At 45.1% G+C, this 20,129-nt stretch overlaps 1 protein-coding gene across 1 annotated transcript in view; it reads left to right on the forward strand.

The window, feature by feature from the left end:
- Positions 1-20,129, forward strand: part of ZNF697 (zinc finger protein 697) — a 34,807-nt gene that overhangs the window by 8,000 nt on the left and 6,678 nt on the right. Inside the window, exon 2 of the mRNA XM_010847223.1 lies at positions 19,644-19,924. Coding sequence (XP_010845525.1) covers positions 19,681-19,924 — 244 coding nt within the window. The 5' untranslated portion in view covers positions 19,644-19,680. The remainder of the gene's footprint in view (positions 1-19,643; positions 19,925-20,129) is intronic.

A 20,129-nucleotide genomic window follows, 5' to 3' on the forward strand; every position in this document is an offset into this window, starting at 1 on the left:
TGGACTGTGAAGAAAGCTGAGCGCTGAAGAATTGATGCTTTTGAACTGTGGTGTTGGAGAAGACTCTTGAGAATCCCTTGGACTGCAAGGAGATCCAGGCAGTCCATTCTAAAGGAGATCGGTCCTCGGTGTTCTTTGGAAGGAATGATGCTAAAGCTGAAACTCCAGTACTTTGGCCACCTCATGTGAAGAGTTGACTCATTGGAAAAGACTCTGATGCTGGGAGGGATTGGGGGCAGGAGGAGAAGGGGACGACAGAGGATAAGATGGCTGGATGGCATCACTGGCTCGATGGACATGAGTCTGAGTGAACTCCGGGAGTTGGTGATGGACAGGGAGGCCTGGCGTGCTGTGATTCATAGGGTCTCAAAGAGTCGGACATGACTGAGTGACTGAACTGAACTGAACTGAACTGAATGTACCACAGCTTATCCATTCACCTACTACGGACATCTCGGTTGCTTCTAAGTTTTGGCAATTATGAATAAAGCTCCCATAAACGTCCATTTGTGGAGATGTAAGTTTTCAACTTATTTGGATAAATAGCCAGGCATACAATTGCTAGATTTCACCGATGCAATGGACATGAACTTGAGCAAACTTTGGGAGATGGTGAGGGACAGAGAGGCCTGTCCTTCTGCAGTCCATGTGGTCACAGAGAGTTGGACACGACTAGGTAACTGAACAAAAACATAACATGCTTAGTTTTCTAAGAAACTGACAAATTCTCTTTCAGAGTGATTGTGTCATTTTGCCTTTTTTGTCAGCCGTGAATAAGAGTTCCTGTTCTTGTACATCCTCACCAGTATGTAGTGTTGTCACAGTTTTGGCTGTTTCCTCACCAGTATGTAGTGTTGTCAATGTTTTGGCTGTTTTGCTATTCTAATAGGTTGTTGTTGTTCAGTCGCTCAGTCATGTCTGACTCTTTACAACCTCGTGGACTGCAGCAGGCCAGGTCTCCCTGTATCTCACCATCTCCCAGAGCTTGCTCAAACTCAAGTCCATTGAGTTGGGGATGCCATCCAACCATCTCGTCCTCTGTCATCCCCTTCTTCTCCTGCCTTCAATCTTTCCCAGCATCAAGGTCTTTTCCGATGAGTCATTTCTTCACATCAGGTGGCCAAAGTATTGGAGCTTCAGCTTCAACATCAGTCCTTCCAATGAATATTCAGGGTTGATTTCCTTTAGGATTGGCTGGTTTGATCTCCTTGCTATCCAAGGAACTCTCAAGAGTCTTCACCAGCATCACAATTTGAAAGCATCTATTCTTCAGTGGTATATCATTAATTTACAGTTCCATAGTGACATAAGAAAACCTGTGCCCTCTGCATTGGAAGTGTGAAGTCTTAACCACTGAACAACCAGGGAAATCCCTGCCTATTTTAAAATTAAGTTACTCATTTTCTTACTGTTAAGTTTTAAGGATTCTCTGTATATTTTGGAAAGCAGTCCTTTATCAGATATGTGTTGTGCAGATATTTTCTCCAAGCTTAGGTTCTGATTCTCTTGATATATTTCCATATATATGAACTTTTCTTATATTTTTCTTTTTGAGAGGTATACCAGATCTATTTTAATATAAAACAGGTTTACCCCAGAAATGAAGACAGATAGTGTGAAATAAACTTGAAGAAATGCTTAAAAAAAATTATTTCATTTATTTTTGGCTGTGCTAAGTCTTCTTTGCTGCATATGGGCTTTCTCTAGTTGCAGCTAGTAGGGGCTGCTCTCCAGCGGTGGTGATCAGGTTTCTCATTGTGGTGGCTTCTCTTGTGGAGCACAGGCTCTAGGTGCATGGGCTTCAGTAGCTGTGGCTCCCAGGCTCTAGACCACAGGCCCAGTGGTTGTGGCCCACCAGCTTAGTTGCCTTGAGGCATGGGAAATCAGACCAGGGACTGAATCTGTGTCTCCTGCATTGGTCAGTGAATTGTTAACCACTGGACCACCAGAGAAGTCCCCTACTGTTTTTTATTTTTTTTTTAAATAAGGTAAATGCCAATTAAATTTAACCAGACGGTGGCCACAGCCTTTAATGAGCTTGGGGGCAGTTACTATAGGAGCTCTTTTTATTTCTGTTTCCCCATTCCCTCATAGGTACTTGTGTTTATTGATTGAATTAGTGGCTTAGTAAATATTTCTGGTCACCTACTTCCTAAGCGGCACATACCCATTTAAAAAACTTCTTTAAGAGCCTATGTTTGTCTCATAGCTTAATTATGGACCCTTAGGAAAGGGTTCAGAGAAGGCAATGGCACCCCACTCCAGTACTCTTGCCTGGAAAATCCCATGGATGGAGGAGCCTGGTAGGCTGCCGTCTATGGGGTCTCACAGAGTTGGACACGACTGAAATGACTTAGCAGCAGCAGCAGGAAAGGGTTTCCATAGGCTGATGACTATAAGTGAGAAGAGAAGTCAAGATGTGCAGATCCTTCCTGTCAGAGCCAGCAAACAAAACAGAATCCCAAAGCCCAAGAAAACTGCTGGAGAATAAACTTTGGTCTGAGTAGATGCTCTAATAATAAATATTGAATACAGATTTCTCCTGTATTTGATTGTGCTTCCTGTTGCCCTCTCCTCCCAAGCAACTTTTTATATAGTCTCCTGACTACTTTGTAAACGTTGAATGTTGATCTTTTTTCATCCTCATTTAATTTCTAGCCCTGTTGGTTCTAGCCCTGTCTTTCCTGCAGGGACGGGAGAGAAGCAGTTGTCCTGTACGACTAGGAAAGCCCAGGAACAACCATGGATCCAGACACAGCTCTGGGCCACCTCTTCTTTGCACCACCGAGTTGCTTGTTAAAGCCTTGGAGAGGAGGCAGGACACGCACAAGACTATTTGATGCCAACAAGGGCTGCTGTCATTTGGCCATGGGACTCGGGATTCTCTTTTGAGAAGGTTCTAACTTTTGAAGCTAATCACCACTATCATATCTACCTGTGTAGCAGGATAATTAAGCATGCTTGGCTCCTGGTGCTGACAGGTTATTGGATCCAGTTAGGAGAGCTAGCTTGTTTCCAGGGCTCTCTGCCTGACATAATCTTGGCCAGATCACTAGATTTCCTGGTCCTATTAGTCCTTCATTTTGAGACTGAGGAAGGAAATAATTAGCCCTAACTTTATCCATTTAAAGAACTATTTAACAGTTTGGGAATGACAGATGTTAATATAATATATACAGAATGAATATATATATTCTAATATAGAGAGAATGGATAAACAAAAAGATCCTACTGTACAGCACAGAGAACTATATACCGTATCTAGTAGTAAACCATAATGGAAAAGATTTTGAAAAATAATGTATGTGTATATATATGGTGTGTATATATATACATGTGTATTATATATGTGTGTATATATTTGCATGCATGCTAAGTCACTTCATTCATGTCTGATTCTTTGCAACCCTATGGACTGTAGCCCCCCAGGCTCCTCTGTCCATGGGATTCTCTAAGCAAGAATACTGGAGTGAATCTCCTACAGGGATCTTCCCAACCCAGGGATCGAACCTGGATTTCTTATGTCTCTCCTGCATTGGCAGGCAGATTCTTTACCACTATTCTTTACCACTTTACCACTATTCCCACTATATATGGGAAGCCATCTATGTATATATATAAAACAACAGAAATTAATACAACATTGTTAATCAACTATACCTCAATACAATAAATTTTTGTACTGAAGAACTATTTGAAGGCTCATTTTGTGGGGAATCATGAAATTGCATAAAGCAATATGTTCCCACCAGGACTCACATTTGGGAGGTGGGAGGGAGGGAGAGAGGGCAAACAATAAGGTACAACTTATAACTATGATTATATTTTTAAAACTAACATTCAGTCAGTTCAGTCACTCAGTCATATTCAACTCTTTGCAACTCCATGGACTCCATGGACTGCAGTATGCCAGACTTCCCTGTCCATCACCAACTCCCAGAGCTTTGCTTAAACTCATGATGCCATCCAACCATCTCATCCTCTGTCATCCCCTTCTCCTCGTACCTTCAGTCTTTCCCAGCATCAGAGTCTTTTCTGATGAGTCATTTCTTTGCATCAGCTTCAGCATCAGTCCTTCCAATGAATGTTCAGGACTGATTCCCTTTAGGATTGACTGGTTTGATATCCTTGCTGTCCAAGGGAGTCTCAAGAGTTAGGCAGAATGAAATAAGGAAGAGTACCCTAAAGAATCATATACAAAGTGAGATAATAATAATTCTCCTTGAGCATTTAACACTAATCTGAGAAGGTAGACCCAGTTGTTTCTCTCATTTTGTAGATGAAAAAGCCCAGGCTCAAAGAGACTGGGCTAGAGACTGGATTCACACAGGTGGTCTGGCTCCAGAATCTGAGCTGTCATTTGTTTACTGGAGTATAATTGCTTTACAATGTTGTGTTAGTTTCTGCTGTACAATGAAGTGAATCAGCCATATGTATACATATATTTCTTCTCCCTTGGACCTCCCTCCCCATAACCCCTTCCCACCACTCTAGGTCATCCCAGAGCACCATCTGAGCTTTTAACCACTACCAGTATTGCTTCCCACTAGGAAAGGGGAGACTTGTTTCTTGAGAGAGAACAGCACAGTGAGAGAGGAGAAGCACAAGGTGCCTTTTGGGAGGCTTGAATCATGCCTTTTTGAGGCTGAGGTTAGCTGGCAGAAAAGTCAGGGAGAGGTTAGCGCTTTCAGCTACATTGTCTCAGGCTTGGAGTTTGCACTTCTCTGGACAGAATGGCAAAGTCAGTTAGAGGTTTCTGAGCAGGAGAATGGCCAATGGCAAATGGTAAATGGAGTGGCAACTATGTTTTAAGATGCTTCCGGAAGCGTCTACTACAGTAATAAGAGAAAATAGAGGAGAGAACTGAAAAAGAAGGACTTGGCAGCTGATTGGATTGAAAAGGGTGAGGGGAGGGGCCAAGGTTGACTCCAGGGTTTTAAACCTGATGAGTAAGAACAAAGAGGCTTTTAACAGAAATGGGCAGGTGATTTGTAAGAGAGGTTTGGAAGGAGAACTAATGTTTTTCAATATGACAAGGGCCAGATCCTTTCCAAATGGAAAGCCCCTTCGAGTTTTCAACAACCTTTCAAGGTAACTTGTTGCTCTCTTTGTATAGATGAGAAAAGTAAAACTTAGTTTGGTGAACAGCCATCCTAGGAGCATAGAGTGTGTAAGTGACAAACTTCTGTTTGCAGCCAGATCTGTTGGTGCCATTACCGGTGCTTTCCTTCCAGTTTGGACTGCCCATCCCCGATGCCCCCCGCCCCCTGGCCCCGCGTCCCGAGTCCCATGTGACATACAGGGCAGCACTTCGGTACGGAAGGGACGCTGAAGCTCCTCAGCTGTGACGCTTGCTGCACCATTAGAAATACGGACCTAGAATACAGGTCAGGGGGTGGGGGGAGAGTTTTGTATTCGTGGGGTCTCTGGACAGAGGAGGTATTTACTGAAAACTAGGGGAAGGGGTATCGTGATTGAGAGGAGAGGGAGAAGAAAATGTAAACAGAAACCTGGGAGGTCGACCTGTTGGGAGATAAGAGAAGCAGGGTACTAAGGGAAGTGGTGACGCCTAGAACAGTGGGTGCTAAGGTATGAGAGAATTTCAAGGACGGCATCTCAACAGGATTTCTGTAGTCATTTATTGCATCTTGATTATGCATGTCCAGCACATTCCAGTGTTAATGGTGAGATCATAGAAGAGACTGAATGTTGGATTGGAAGATGGAAAATTATAGCTGATGCTGATGTGAGCCAGACTCAATGTTAGCAATGATTGTGATCTACTGAGATGTTACACACCTGGGAAGACCATGGTTCACTAGGAAACTGATGTGTGTGGTGATGAGGTTAGAACTGATCAGGGCTCACTGACCCCAGCCCTGCTTTTCCCAGTAGCTTGTAAGACCTGTTGGCTCTGCAGAAGGAAATATAATATTGTTTGATAACTGGCTTTAGGCATTTAAAAAATGAAAAGGAAGGAAAGTCTTTGCAGAAGAAAAGTCTCTCCTTTCAATGAAAGGGTTTCATTCATAGTTTGAATTTTTAGGAGTCTTTAAAAATATTTTTAATTGCATGATGGAAATACTCTATTAAGATTCTCTTTTCCAATTTTAATTTAATTGTTTTGCCTTTTGGCCACACTGCATGGCACGTGGGATGGTTTCCAGACGAGGAATTGACCTATGGCCTCTACAGTGAAAGTGCTGGATCCTAGCCACAAGGCCACCAGGGAACTCCCTAAAATTCTTTGAAAATGACATACCAGTTGTTCAGGTTGATGCTCCATAAGTATTCTTTTCTCTCCAGCTGTCTGTCTTTTATGATGACTTCTTTTTCAAATGCTGTACCAAAGACAGACGTATTCATTGTTTACCATAACACTCCCATTAAGTCAATGTTAATTCAGAATGACTGCTTTTTTCTGGGCAACAAGATGTCTTTTTTCTCTAAGAAAGACAGTAGGTAATCCAAAATCTGTTAATTCGGAGATAATTTCTGAGGATCACATGAACTTAAGTTTGAAGAATATCTTTTATGTTTTTTAGAGGAAAGCTGTTTAAAATGAATATGGTGGAGCAGGGGAGGCAAGAGTCCAGAAGAGAACAAGAAAAATAGGAAGAAAGAAGGTAGTGTCAATGAATGCTGTCAGCAAAGCCAGAGCACTAAACCCATGAATATGACAGAGCTGGTTGGGAGAGTCTGGTGCAGGGGAGATGGAACTTAAAAGGAATCGGGTAACCTGAGTGGTAGTCCCAGTTCTGCCACCAGCTCGTGTTTGTGAATTCAGACAAGGCACTTATCTTCTCTGGTCCTCATTTTCCTTATCTGTAAAATGGTGGATCCTTTAAAGAAATGTTCAACAAAAACACATGAGATCTCTCATCTGTGGATGGAGTCTCTTCCCTTAGCTTATGGTTGGCTTGCTCCTGCCACCTGGCCCACCTCAGCACCACCTTCCATGCAGAATGCAGAGCTATTAAAACAAGCAAAAAGATAATGATAGAAAAGAGGGTGAGTCTGAGAAACTGTATTTGTAGTCATGGGCCATGTTGGATGACTATGGGTGGGTGGTACCCTTCCTTAATGATCCTTTCATGTGACCTGGGCTCTTTGTACTGAGGAGTTTGAGTTTATCCCAGAACTCCCTTCTTCACATGGCTATTTCCATGTTATTATGTATTTGCAGGCAGGATGACTTTGCGAACACTCTGATGATTTGTTAGGAACGAGTTGGTGACTTTGGCCAGATTTTAATTCGTTTTCTTTTGAGAAGACAAGGATTAACTAACAAAGCATTTTGTGTCCTGGGTAGGTTATGGCTTGATTAACGTGCTCTGACTCACTGCCCAAATAAGCTGCTGATGGGAGCCATAAGCCCAGGGTCAAACTTGTATAAATTAGCCACATCCCAGAGAGGCAGGCTGTTAGAGGCTGGAAGAGCAATTTAACATCCTCTCAGTGCACCTGCCACATAACACAAGCGATCAGGACATGAAAAGTGGATGAACTACTGATGCCAAGTCGCCAGCCTGAGTATTTCAGCCAAGCACCATAGGCAATGCTAGGTTGAGCAGAAAGGGGATTAGAACACAAGTTGAGAAGCCAGGGATTTAGGCTCCTGTCTGTGCTCAACTGGTGCATTCATGGGTAATTCACTTACCCTTTCTGGGTCCCTGTTGCCTGACTCATCTGTCACATAGGACGCTAGACTAAACCAGGGCTTCCCTGGTAGCTCAGCTGTAAAGAAATCCACCCTCAATGTGGGAGACCTGGGTTCAATCTCTGGGTTGGGAAGATCCCCTGGAGGAGGGCACGGCAACCCACTCCAGTATTCTTGCCTGGAGATTCCCATGGACAGAGGAGCCTGGAGGGCTACAGTCCATGGGGTTGCAAAGAGTCGGACATGACTGAGTGACTAAGCACAGACAGACTAAACCAGCAAATTGGATCAAGCAAGTTGCATTTGCCATGCCCCTCATTCTGCTCCATCCTTTTTGAAACATACGGATGTTTTTTGTGCTAATGCCTGATTCAGAGTTTACTGTCCCTATCATCTCTTCTCCACCTGCCCACCAGAAGATCTTGTGGCATAGAGTGTGAAACTGCTGTTACTTCGCTAACCCGAAACTGCTCTGGAGGTTTTCTGAAATGATAGGAAGGCATCATGAATCCTCTTAGTAGAGGTTCATGTCAGGGATTTTGCTTTGTTTTTGTGTCCTGTATGCTTTCAGAGCCCGAGGGAAAGCTATGGGCTTTCTCATCAGAAGAAAGGTTCTGCAGACACTTTCACGTAAGGTATCCAGAGTTCGTGGACTCTCAGGGCCCTCAGGCTAAGAACCCAGGCCTAAGGAAAATACAGTTATTCTGTTTATAAGCTTGTTTAGGACTACTGCTCTCTCCAGGAAATGCCAGGAGCTGGAGGTAAAAGGACAGAAGGAACCCAAACAGCCTGGGCCTGATGATTGACTTAGGAACTATGATGTTCAGGCCATGAGGGGGCCCTGGACACTCTGACCTCCTTCTTGAGACAGATGCCCCACTGCTTAGATGAAGGTTGTGTCCTGTCGTGGCTTCCATGCGCCACAGACTTGCCTGTACTCTTGGTTAAGATGGAAACTATCTGCAAGCCTTTAGTTTCCAACATGAAGTGGGAACATGATCTTGTCTAGCTGTTCTCTCTGTAATGTGGTATCTCGAGTGTATTTGGATGGCATCCTTAGTGGTTCCCTGAGAAGGACACAACTTAAAAGTCCTCAGTTTGGGCTGCTAAGGTAATTCTGTTCCTGCCAGGGTGCATCTCATGGAGATAACATTTTCATAAATCACTAGTGTATTAGCTTTCTTTTCATCTACACACATTTTTTTTTAATCCTCTTCGAACAGTGGTCCCCAACCTTTTTGGCACCAGGGACCAGCTTTGTGGGAGACAATTTTTCCATGGACCCAGGCAGTGTGGGGCTGGGAGGGGTGGGGGAGGATGGTTTCAGGATGATTCGAGCATATTACATTTGCTGTGCATTTTATCTCTATTATTATTAAATCTGCTCCACCTCAGATTAGATCCCAGAAGTTGGAGACACCTGCCTTAGGAGATCATTCTGGAGATGACCAGTTATTGATGTACTTCGTCTGTTGGACCATTGCATCGGTTTGTCGGCTTGACTTTACTGGGGATAAAGCATTCCTCTACCAGAGCTGTCACAGCCAGGGCTCCCAGCCAGGTTTATTTTCTCTATTCCCATGCACCACCACCCCACCCCCATTTTTGGCCTCACTACTTGGTTTGTGGGATTTTAGTTCCCCAACTGGGGATTGAACTCAGGACCTTGGCAGTAAGACTGCAAAGTCCTAACCACTGGACTTCCAGGGATTTCCCTCGTCTTCTCTCTTGATTGTAGAGTGGCTGAACTAATAATGGTAGAAAGAAACAAGCACTGGCTGTGGTGTTAAGAACTCCTTCTTTGAGTTCTTGGGAAAAATGCAAGTAGTTATGAAAGCAGAAACAGTTTTCTGATTCTATTTTGTATATAACAGCTGTTCCTCTATTTCATAAATAGGAAAAAAAAAAGAGAGATTCAAAATCATGAAACTTAAATTTCTTTCATCTTTTTCCCTTCTGCCTCTCCTCTCAATACCCATGAGCTCTGTTCAGTATTAAGGATTGTAATCACTCCTGATTTGGCACACTTTGTAAAACATAGACTAACCCTTTTGTGGAAGTTACTGACATTGTATTATGGTCTGCTCAGAATGTAAACAAGTACACGCGTGTACTGTCACTTTAGTCGTGACTGACCCCGGGCTCCTCCGTCCACGGGATTCTCCAGGCAAGAATCCTGGAGTGGGCTGCCGTGCCTTCCTCCAGGGGATCTTCGTGACTCAGGGGTTGAACCTGCATCTCTTACTGCAGGCAAGTTCTTTACCGCTAGTGTCAGCTGGGAAGCCCTAAATGAATATAAGCAGCCTTAAATTTCAGAAAAAAAAAGGTTTATGTTTTCTGTTTTTAAACTTTATCGGTAAGTTTTCTAGTGAATGCAGGAGTAAAATCAGATCTACTACCACCTAGCTTCAACAGAGATCAGTGTATGCCTATCTTATTTCATCTGTATGTACTCCCCTCTGTCCTGGAATTCCAGACATATCACTTCAAATAATGCAAATTCCAGACATAGCATTTCACCTGTAAATATTTTCTTATGTATTTCTTAAAAACACAAGAGTAATTCCTCAATATCAAATAACTAACCCTCATTCACAAGTCCACAATTGTTTTATACTTTGTTTTTGTAGTCTGTTTATTTGGGATACAAATAAGGTCTATACATTGAGGTTGGGTGATACATTCCAAGTGTTTTAACTTGTATGTTTTTCTCCTTTTGTATTTTGCTATTTTTGTTACCATTTTTTTTGTTGTTGTTGTTGCCACTTTTGAAGAAACTGGATTGTGTCTTAAATTTTTCTATGGTCTTGGTTTTGCTGATACTGTTATTTTTGAGGAAATAATAAGACTAACACAAGTTAGTGAATTTTTAAAAGGTATAGTTAAGTGTATGTAAATGTTTCACTTTATGCTGAAAACAGTCTAACTACGGAGTTTAAAATTTTATTAGGCGGAAACACTGAAGGATTAGGTGACATCACTACCATGTTTATTCTTGCTTTCTCTTCACTGGAAGACACCTTGACAGGTTACATGGAGAGGTGTCACCCACTGCTGAAATGAACTGGGCTGAAACATACCAGCCATTCTTCATCAATGACGCCAAATGGTTATTTTAGGCAGATAACTGGAAGGGCTGTTTCTCCTGTTGAATTTGCAGTGGGAAACTCAGGTGATTGAATGTGTGCCTCAAACCTTTTGGTCCCAACATTCTTCTCTCCCTATTCACTGTGATTAACATTCTCCTGATGGCTGTTCATTCCAGTAGAACATGATCACAGAATAATGTGGGTTGGAAAAGACTTCCTGAGGTCACCTGACCCCATCAAATAACCTTAAGGGATTCCAGCCCCAACTCTCCCAGAACAAGGCTGTTTGTTAACAGCTCCCATATTCCCCAACCTCCCTGCTGTGCATTCTAAGTCTGTGTTCTCTCTTGTCCTTCAGTGAAGTAGATGATTAAATTGCATCTCTTTCTGCTGTGGGGGAGGGGTGCCTATATACATGCATGTGTCTGTAGATCTTTAATTAAGATTGATGTTGACTCTTCCCCCACTTCCCTTCTACAGTGCATATACCCTGAGACTCCGTTTCACTCTCTGTATAATAATAATAGTTTTTATGAAAAATAAGATGTTTTCATGAGTAAATGTCCACATAGGACGGGATTATTGCAGACTGTGTTTTTTAGCCACGGTGCGATAGTTAGTTTTATGCATCAACTTGGCTGGGCCAGCAGGTACACACATATTTGGTCAAACATTATTCTGGGTGTTTCTGTGACAGAGTGTTTGGAAGAGGTTAACCTTTAAGTTGGTAAACTTGGAGGAGTCACATAACTGGGCTTCCCTGGTGTTGCCTGCAATGCAGGAGACATGGGTTTGATCCCTGGATGGAGAAGATCCCCTGGAGAATAAAATGGCAATCCACTCCAGCATTCTTGCTTGGGATAATCCTATGGATAGAGGAGCCTGGTGGGCCATATAGTCCATGGGCTCACAAAAGAGTCAGACGTGACTTAGTGACTGAACAACTACAGCAGCAACAAACTGAGGAAAGCAGACTGAGCACCGTAATGTGGGTGGGACTCATCCAGTTGAATAGAGCAAAAATCTGATTCCCCTGAGCAAGGAGGGGCTCTCCAGTAAACAGCCGTCAGACTAGAACTGCAGCATCAGTTCTCCCAAGTCTCGTCTGCTGGCCCACCCTGTGGAGTTTGGAGCTTGCCAGTCTCTATACGCACACAAGCCAATTCCTTATAGTAACTCTCTTTCTCTATACACATCCTATTGGTTCTGTCAAACTGGTTCTGACAAATAGTGTGGGGGAAAAAGACAAGTAAGTATACGCCCTAAATGTATCTGGCTGTTCTCGAAGTGATGTTTTATATTAAAGAGATGGAAAGATCACTGGAGAAGCCATTAGAAAAGTGAGATTCTGGCCGTAACTTTTCTAGCAAACTGTCTTTCAGTCTCTGATCTGGTCGCTTTCCCTCTCTGAGCCCCTATTTCCTGTCTGTGGAAGGAGTTTCAGCAAAGGGATTCCCGAGTGTATGATTCCATGAAGTACAAACATTGAACATTTGAGCCAGCTGCTAAGGAGTTGTGTGTGTGTGTGTGTGCTCAGTTATGTCTGACTCTGCAACCCCATGAACTGCAGCCCATCAGGCTGCTCTGTCCATGCGATTTCCCAGGCAAGAATACTGGAGTGGGTAGCCATTTCCCTCTCCAAGGGATGTTCCTGACCCAGGGATTGAACCTGTGTCTCCTGGGTCCTCTTGCAATGGCAGGCAGATTCTTTACCACTAGTGCTACTTGGGAAGCATCCTGAGGAGTTACCTGAATTCTTCTGAGGACTGCCCAGTTGCTAGATAAGAAGAAACGCTGAGGCTGTACACAGGGAATAGTGGTAGATGATGCGGGCAGAGCAAAGAAAAAAAAAACAGAAGGATTTTCTGCGCATCAGGTAGAATATTCTATTTCAGTTAAATGTAAAATATGGATGAGTAAACACCTGCATGAAAACCTTCAGCTTCTGTGCCTTCCCATCTTAGGGCAGATGGTCTAACTTTGAAGGCACTTAGGATCTGTCTCTGCATTGCAGTAATTTTTATTTTGTGCAGAAGGCGTGGGATGGTGGTGCAGGCTTGGCAGCTGTGACAAGCTGAGGCCCTTCGGCCAAACTGAGGGGCTCTGGCCCAACCAACAGGAAATGCCTGACCCCAAGGACATATGTGCTATTCTTGACCATAAAGATTGGAAAGAATCTCAGACTAGCTCTGGCCAACAGGGTTGTAAATGGATTTCTCTGTTGCCTTGGTTTTGAGCCTTTCTCTCTCTCTCTTTTTTTTCCCACTTGGGCTTCCCTCTCCAGGTTAAAAAAAAACATAAAAAAAAAAAAACAGTAACCACAAGGAGGAAACCATATTATTTTAGCTTCTCCTGTCTGGAGAGTGGTCAGTACTTAGCTGCAATAATCTTTTGGCTCTGTCTGGAATTACCATGCACCTCACCGCAGCAGTCTGCCACTTGGGAGGTTGGCATGTGGGGCTGGACGGTCTGGGTGTGTGCCTGGGAAGTCAGCTGCCCCTTGGGATGTGGACCCATTCCCGGGGTTCACTGGAGGCATCTCCTCCTTGTATGGGGGGTGGAGTTCTTTGCCCTTTGCATCCTTTCTGACCACAGGCTCACTCACGAGGAGGCAGGACTCCCAGGGCCATATCCCCCTGGTTGATTGTTTACCCAGTTGATGCTTGAAGACTGACAAATGATTAACCCCCTGGAATTCCCGGTTAGACCCCAGTTACAGTCATGAGTTCAGCCTCGGGAGCCACAGACTTAAATTGTTTTTCCAGCATTTTACCCAGCCGGGCGTCCCTGCTGGACTCTACCCTGGGAACTCTCCCAGGGGAGAGCTTGGTGAGCAGGGGGCGTGGGAAGTGAAGGGAGGAGGCACCGGGGCTGTGGGGGAGGCGGGAGACTGAGCTGCTCCGAGGTAAGGAAGGGACCCGCCACAGCAGAGGGGACAGGAAAGGAGCTGCTCCTGGCCGGCCTCTTGGCCGCTTCCTTCCCCTGACATGACAGCGCCGCTGGCCTGGCTCCCCGCCACCTGGCAGTGGCCTTGGCACATGACTCCCCATCCTGTCTGAGAACGGGCGGGGAGAGGTCTGTGCTCAGGCGGCGGCTCCCCCAGCTTGGTCCCGCCTGCCCTGCCTGGGGGTTGGGGGGTTAGGGGGGATGGGGAGCTGCAGGTGGACCTGCTCCTGGGGGTGAGGGGCGTCTGTCCTCTTCCCTGGGAGTAGAAATGCCACGGCAAGGCGACTGGAGAGGCCTGACAATACCTCAGAGCCCTGTCATCTGGAGCTCAGCTAGCGAGCCTAAGTTCTTGTCACGTGGAAAACTGGGTGACCCTCGGTGCTCACCCAACAGAATTACTCAAATGAGAGGGATGCCCTCGAGTGCAGGGTCGGCTCCATTGGTGGTCCCAGTGGAAGACATCTGGCCACTGGGGAGCTGTGAGCACCACCCTCTACCCCTCCCATCCCCACCAGGAGGTGGCGGGACTCGGGTTCCCTGCACAAGGCCCCAGACAAGGAGGGTCAATGGCTCATCCATAAGACGGTGGGGGCGAGGTGTGTGCTTGTCAGCTTCCACCTCTTGGCAGGAAGAGAGGTTGAATCCATAAAGTGCTGAGGCTTCTGCTGTTGGAAAGGAATGGCTTTTGCCTTTCTAGAGGTCCAGAGAGGAGCTACTGGGAGAAGGTGCCAATAAACTCAGGCAGGTTAAATTCTAATTCTGGGCCAGCTGCTGGCTTCACTTCCCCTTCTTCTACTTCATTCTCTCCCACCCTCCCTCCCTCCTTCCACCATACTCGATCACATTCACTTCCACTCTGTAGCAGCATCTTCAGACTGATCTTTCAGATGGGCTTGAGTTTGTCTGGAAGGCACTGGAGCCTACTGACTTTACAGAGTTAGAAACATTACACTATTTTGAGATGTGGGGAGGGTGTGGGTTGAGAAGAAAGCAACATGAACATATTGCAAATTCTGAAAACTAGGATCTGAGCAGTCTTGGCAAAGCTGGCTGATCCCACCCTGAAGTGATCTGACCCTGGAGAAGGTTTCTGTGGTGGTGCTGGTGGGCACTGAGGGAGCCAGCAGCTTGTGGTGGGAGTCAAGTACACAAGCTGGGGCTGGAAATGTCTGGATTCACGCTCTTTTCTTGTCACATGACTTTGAGAAGCGGATTCAGGCACATTCAAACCCAATCTCCTCACTGAACAGAAGTCCAGAGGGGCAAATACTTTGAGTCACATAGCACAGTGTCTGTGATGGCCAAAACCAAGGCTCTCCCTGCTAAGTCAGTGATTAGAACCAGATGGCGCTAGTGGTAAAGAACTTGCCTGCCAGTGCAAGAGGTGTAAGAGATGTAGGTTCAATACTTGGTTCAGGAAGATCCCCTGGGTGAGGGCATCCAGTATTCTTGCCTGGAGAATCCCTTGGACAGAGGAGCCTGGTGGGCAACAGTCCATGGGGTTGCAAAGAGTTGGGCACTGAGTGACCAACATTATCATTTTTTCATTTTCCTCCTGAACATGAAATTCACACCCTGCTTCATTACATTCTTGTTAAGATTAAATGATGTTAAGTCCCTAGAAATGACCAAGAGATGTTTAACATTTTAATAAGTAATCTTCTGACTTTCTTCTCTGAACCTGTGTAAATGTATAACGATATGTATGCTAGTGTGCATATCCTAATAAATGGGATTATTTTTAAACCAGCTAGTTTTCTTCTAATAATACATTGTGACTGCCCTTCCTTACCTCTAAATAGCCTTCTCTGTTACTTGATAGCTGCCTAGAACCTTGTAATATGATGGATGGAGCTGAATCTATATTCTGGTTTTGCACTAACATAATGCATTTGTAAACAAATTGGAGTGGATGTTGTACCATGAATGTATCTCTCAAGGTGACAGAAGCTTCCCACTCTTCTCAGAACCTAATCCTCCCTCCCCTGGTGTGAATAAGGATCTGGACATCTTCCCTTTGGGAGCTCAGAGCCTCCTTAACTCTGAGTAGGGAAGCATTATGAATTTCATACACCGGCCCTAAATGGGGAACTCAGACTCTGCCTCTCCTCCTGTCTCCCCACTTAAATCTAAAAAAAAAAAAAAGTTTATTTATTTAGTATTTCTGGTATGAACTGTCTCTTGGTTCCCAAGAAATCACAATCAGAAAGTCCACTGTTCCATTTTTGCTGTCTGCTGTGTTCTCTCAGAAGGCGCTCTGTCCTTAAAAGGCTTAGAGGTAAAACCCTAAGATGTCCTGCTGCCCAAGGTAGACCCTTAAGCCCTGCCCTTCATGGTGGAGAGCAGCAGTCATTTCTGTACCATTCTGGGTACCATCCCCTGCCATTTTAGTTTTATGAGTTTCTGGTGAGGCTCATTCTTATTTGATTCCTCTGCTTTATGGATATAAAATTCTTCTTGCTGGTCTTAGGTTGGCAGAAATCATTGACTAGGTTCCCTTTAAGTTCCCCCCACCTCTGCTGCTTTTGCTTTTAGTCACTAGCAAACCAGTAGATCACAAACCTTCCTCTGACCTCTCTACCCCCCTACCTTCAGGATGTATTACACTTGCTGACTCAAGGGATGTAGCTGTTTATTATGGAGACTGAGCTCCAGGAGACAAGAGAGTGATGGGTAGAAGTGATTTAGGGTCAAGAGTCCCTTGAGGGATAGACGTCTTAAACGGTTTATGGCTTTAAAGGGATTTTCTCCTATGGCCTAATCCTGCGTTTGGGACCTGGGTTGTAACCAGTAACAAGTTCTAAAGGGACTCCGCTGTGTTTCAGGATACTGCTTAGTGACCATCTTCAGTCCCAGCCATTTTCCTGTGGTGTTTAAGAGAAAGGCTTGATTTTTCCCTCTAATTGAAGGAGTATATCATCAACTCTAGATGGCACTGGTGGTAAAGAACCCACCTGCCAATGCAGGAGACGTGGGTTCCATCCCTGGGTCAGGAAGATCCCCGGGAGGCGGGCATGGCAACCCACTCCGGAATTTTTTCCTGGAGATTCCCAAGGACAGAGGAGCCTAATGGGCTACTGTCCATAGAGTCGCAAAGAGTCGGACACGACTGAAATGACACATCATCAACTCTGAGGATAGATATAGTGTGTTCTTTAGGGCCATGAGCCCGTCAAAATTAAGGAGGGGCTGCGGTCTCTCTGAGGGCTGTTGAAATGGCATCAGGACTTAGATGAAGACTGTGAATTCCACATCTGGACTACTCAGGATATCAAGTTCAAGTATTTTCCAAAGTGCTTTTTTAATGTTTCCTGCTGACACCCTCCCTGAGAGAAAGGTTAAGTAGCATTACCCTCCTTGCACCTTTCAATGAGGGCATTGAAACAATAAGAGGTTTACTGACTTGCCTGGGGCTCTGGGGGAAGGCTGGCCCCGCTGGAATGGCAGCTGCCCATAACTCCTGTTTTCCATGCCCAAGAGTCTGGTCGCAGAGCCCGGGCTGCCTCTGGGAAGCCCTCTAAGAGGACGCAGGCAGGAAAAGCTGAAGTAGGGGCATCGTACTCAACCATAATTTTTTTTCCAAAGATTTTTTTTGATGTGGACTATTTTTAAACTCTTTTGTTGAATTTGTCACAATATTGCTTCTGCTTTATGTTTTGGTTTTTGCCTGTGAGGCAGGTGGGATCCTAGCTCCCTGACCAGGGATTGAACCCACCCCCACACCCCCCCACATTGGAAGGCAAAGTCTTAACCACTGGGCCAACAGGGAAGTCCCACTGCTCAGCCATATTCTTGCAAGTCCTGTTTGGGGACTGCCGAGGCAGAGAAAGAGCTGGACACTTCTAAGTCAGTCCAAGATCTTTGACCTATAAACTGTTTTGCTGCCTTGAGCTAAGCTGTAAGAGTGATAGATGGCAGGGGTCAATTATTTTTGGCTCAAGTGCTCAGACTTGGCAGGGTGCCCTATACATTTGATATATAAACCTGACATCTACAAAAAGGTTTAGGAATCTGATGTCATCTTCTCTCTACAGCTCACATGATGGCCTGTTCTGTAGAGGGGCTCTGTAGATGGTAGATTCTAGAAGCTCCACCTCATGCTTTAAAGTAAAGAGAATCAGTTGAAAAGGAGGCTGGTCTGGGTGGCAGAGGAACAGTGTCAACTCATGAGGCCACATAGCAACTCTCACTGGACTACAGTTCGATCCGCTTCCATCCATGAAGTGGATGCGTTTCCCTGGTGGCTCAGACAGTAAAGAATCTGCCTATAATTCAGGAGACCTGAGTTTGATCCCTGGGTCGGAAAGATCCCCTGGAGAAGGGAATGGCTACCTACTCCAGTGCTCTTGCCTGGAGAATTCCGTGGACAGAGGAGTCTGGCAGTCTACAGTCCATTGGGTCACAGAGAGTCGAACGCGACTGAGGGACTAACACTTTTGTGAAGTGGATTATTCTATTAAAATGGCTCTATAGCTTTAATGATGGGGTAACAGTGGTATTCCTATTTTACAGATGAAAAACCTGAAGCTCAAAAAGGGGACTGCACAAGCCTAAGGCCAACTTGTAAACAGTACCATTCTGGGTACCATACCTTTCTGTTTTAATTTTGACAATTGTGCCAGGGGAGGTTCCTATTATGGTCGATCTACAATTAAAGTGCATAAATAAGGCAAAATATGTCATCAGGTTCTAGAGATGGCTTCTAATACAGAGGGTCCCTGCGTCCCCCCCACCTGTCCCCAGGAGACCTACTAAAGCTTGAACTTCTTGAACTCACAGGAAGCGGCAGGTCCTCACTGCAGAGCTGGGTGCTGCCGCTGGTAGTGACGCAGTCTTAGAGGAGAAGTCAATATCCTGATGCTTCTGTTACTCTTGTGTCTTGACTGTACTTTTCCTCTGGTTCCTTCGAGGCCCCCTCCTAAGTAGCTAAAATCCTCACAAAGACTGTTGTGGGTTTCAGGAGGTCAAGATGTGTGCCGCCCCCCAACCCAGTTTTACTGAGATATAATTGACAAATAAAAATTGTGTATGTTTAGAGAAGGGCAAGCTTTAATAAGAGTAAAGAACTCATGGAACTTTGAGGCAGCATGATTAGTTTAATCCCCAATTTCTGCCAATCTGGCTGAGACGGCAAAGAGTCTGCCTGCGGTGCAGGAGACCTGGGTTTGATCCCTGGGTCAGGAGGATCCCCTGGAAAAGGCTGAGTGGCTATAATTAACACTAGCAAAAAAATTTTTTATATCAGTAAAGTAAAGAAATCAAATAAGTGTCACCAGAAATTCATAAAACTAAGATGGCAGGGTATGGTACCCAGAATGGTACTGCTTACAAGTTGGCCTTGTGGAGTCCTCTTTTTGAGCTTCAAGTTTTCTCATCTGTAAAATGGGAATACCACTGTTACCCACTGTTAAAGCTAGAGAGCCATGCTAATAGAATAATCCACTTCATGAAAGTGTTAGTCACTCAGTCTTGTCTGACTCTCTGCGACTCCATGAACTGTAGCCCGCCAGGCTCCTTTGTTCATGGAATTCTCTAAGCAGGAATACTGGAGTGGATAGCCATTCCCTTCTCTGGTCAGGGTATCTTCCCAACCCAGAGACTGAATTCGGATCTCCTGAATTGCAGGCAGATTCTTTACCTTCTGAGCCACCAGGGAAACCCATCCATTTCATAGATGGAAGCAGATCGACTATAATCTGGTGGCAGTTGGCATGTGGCCCTGTGAGTTACTACTGTTTCTCTGCCACCTAGATCAGCCTCCTTTTCAATTGATTCTATTTACTTTAAAGCATGAAATGGAGTCTCTAGGATCTGCCACCTAGGGCTTGGAACTCTATACATTTTATTGGACTGTGCCATCAATTTTCATGGCAATCAAAGCCAGACCTGGTAAGGGGATGAGGCCAGACCCACGTGATCTTGATCTGTGTTTGTTTTGTTTGGAGCAGGTATCCCTGGTCACCTCCCTCATCCTGTTCTTCCTGGATGGAACAAGACGACAAACAGGGTGTGTGTGAAGCCCAGGACTCACAAGACAAGGGCATGGGCTCTGATTTTGAGAACTGTGAAGACAGGGAAGGGGACCCAGACGAAAGAGGAATGGGTTCTAACCCACAGGATGCAGACAAGAGAGAAGGGCACCTGGGGCAGGAGATGGGCTCCGACCCACAGGATGAAGCTCCAAGAGGACACTCAGAGGAGAGGGAACTGATGTCTAACATCTGCACAGGTGAGGAAAGAGCTGGGGAATTTCTGTGGAAGTTACCCCATTCACATTGTTTTCTAGCTCCTTTAGAGTGATAATCATGGGCAGCATTCTTAGAAGGCAGCTTTCTAGCTGCTCCTGCTGCTAAGCCGCTTCAGTCGTGTCTGACTCTGTGCAACCCCAGAGACAGCAGCCCACCAGGCTCCCCCGTCCCTGGGATTCTCCAGGC

The sequence above is a fragment of the Bison bison genome, unplaced genomic scaffold, assembly GCF_000754665.1.
Source record: "Bison bison bison isolate TAMUID 2011002044 unplaced genomic scaffold, Bison_UMD1.0 scf7180017864247, whole genome shotgun sequence".
Lineage (NCBI taxonomy): Eukaryota > Metazoa > Chordata > Mammalia > Artiodactyla > Bovidae > Bison > Bison bison.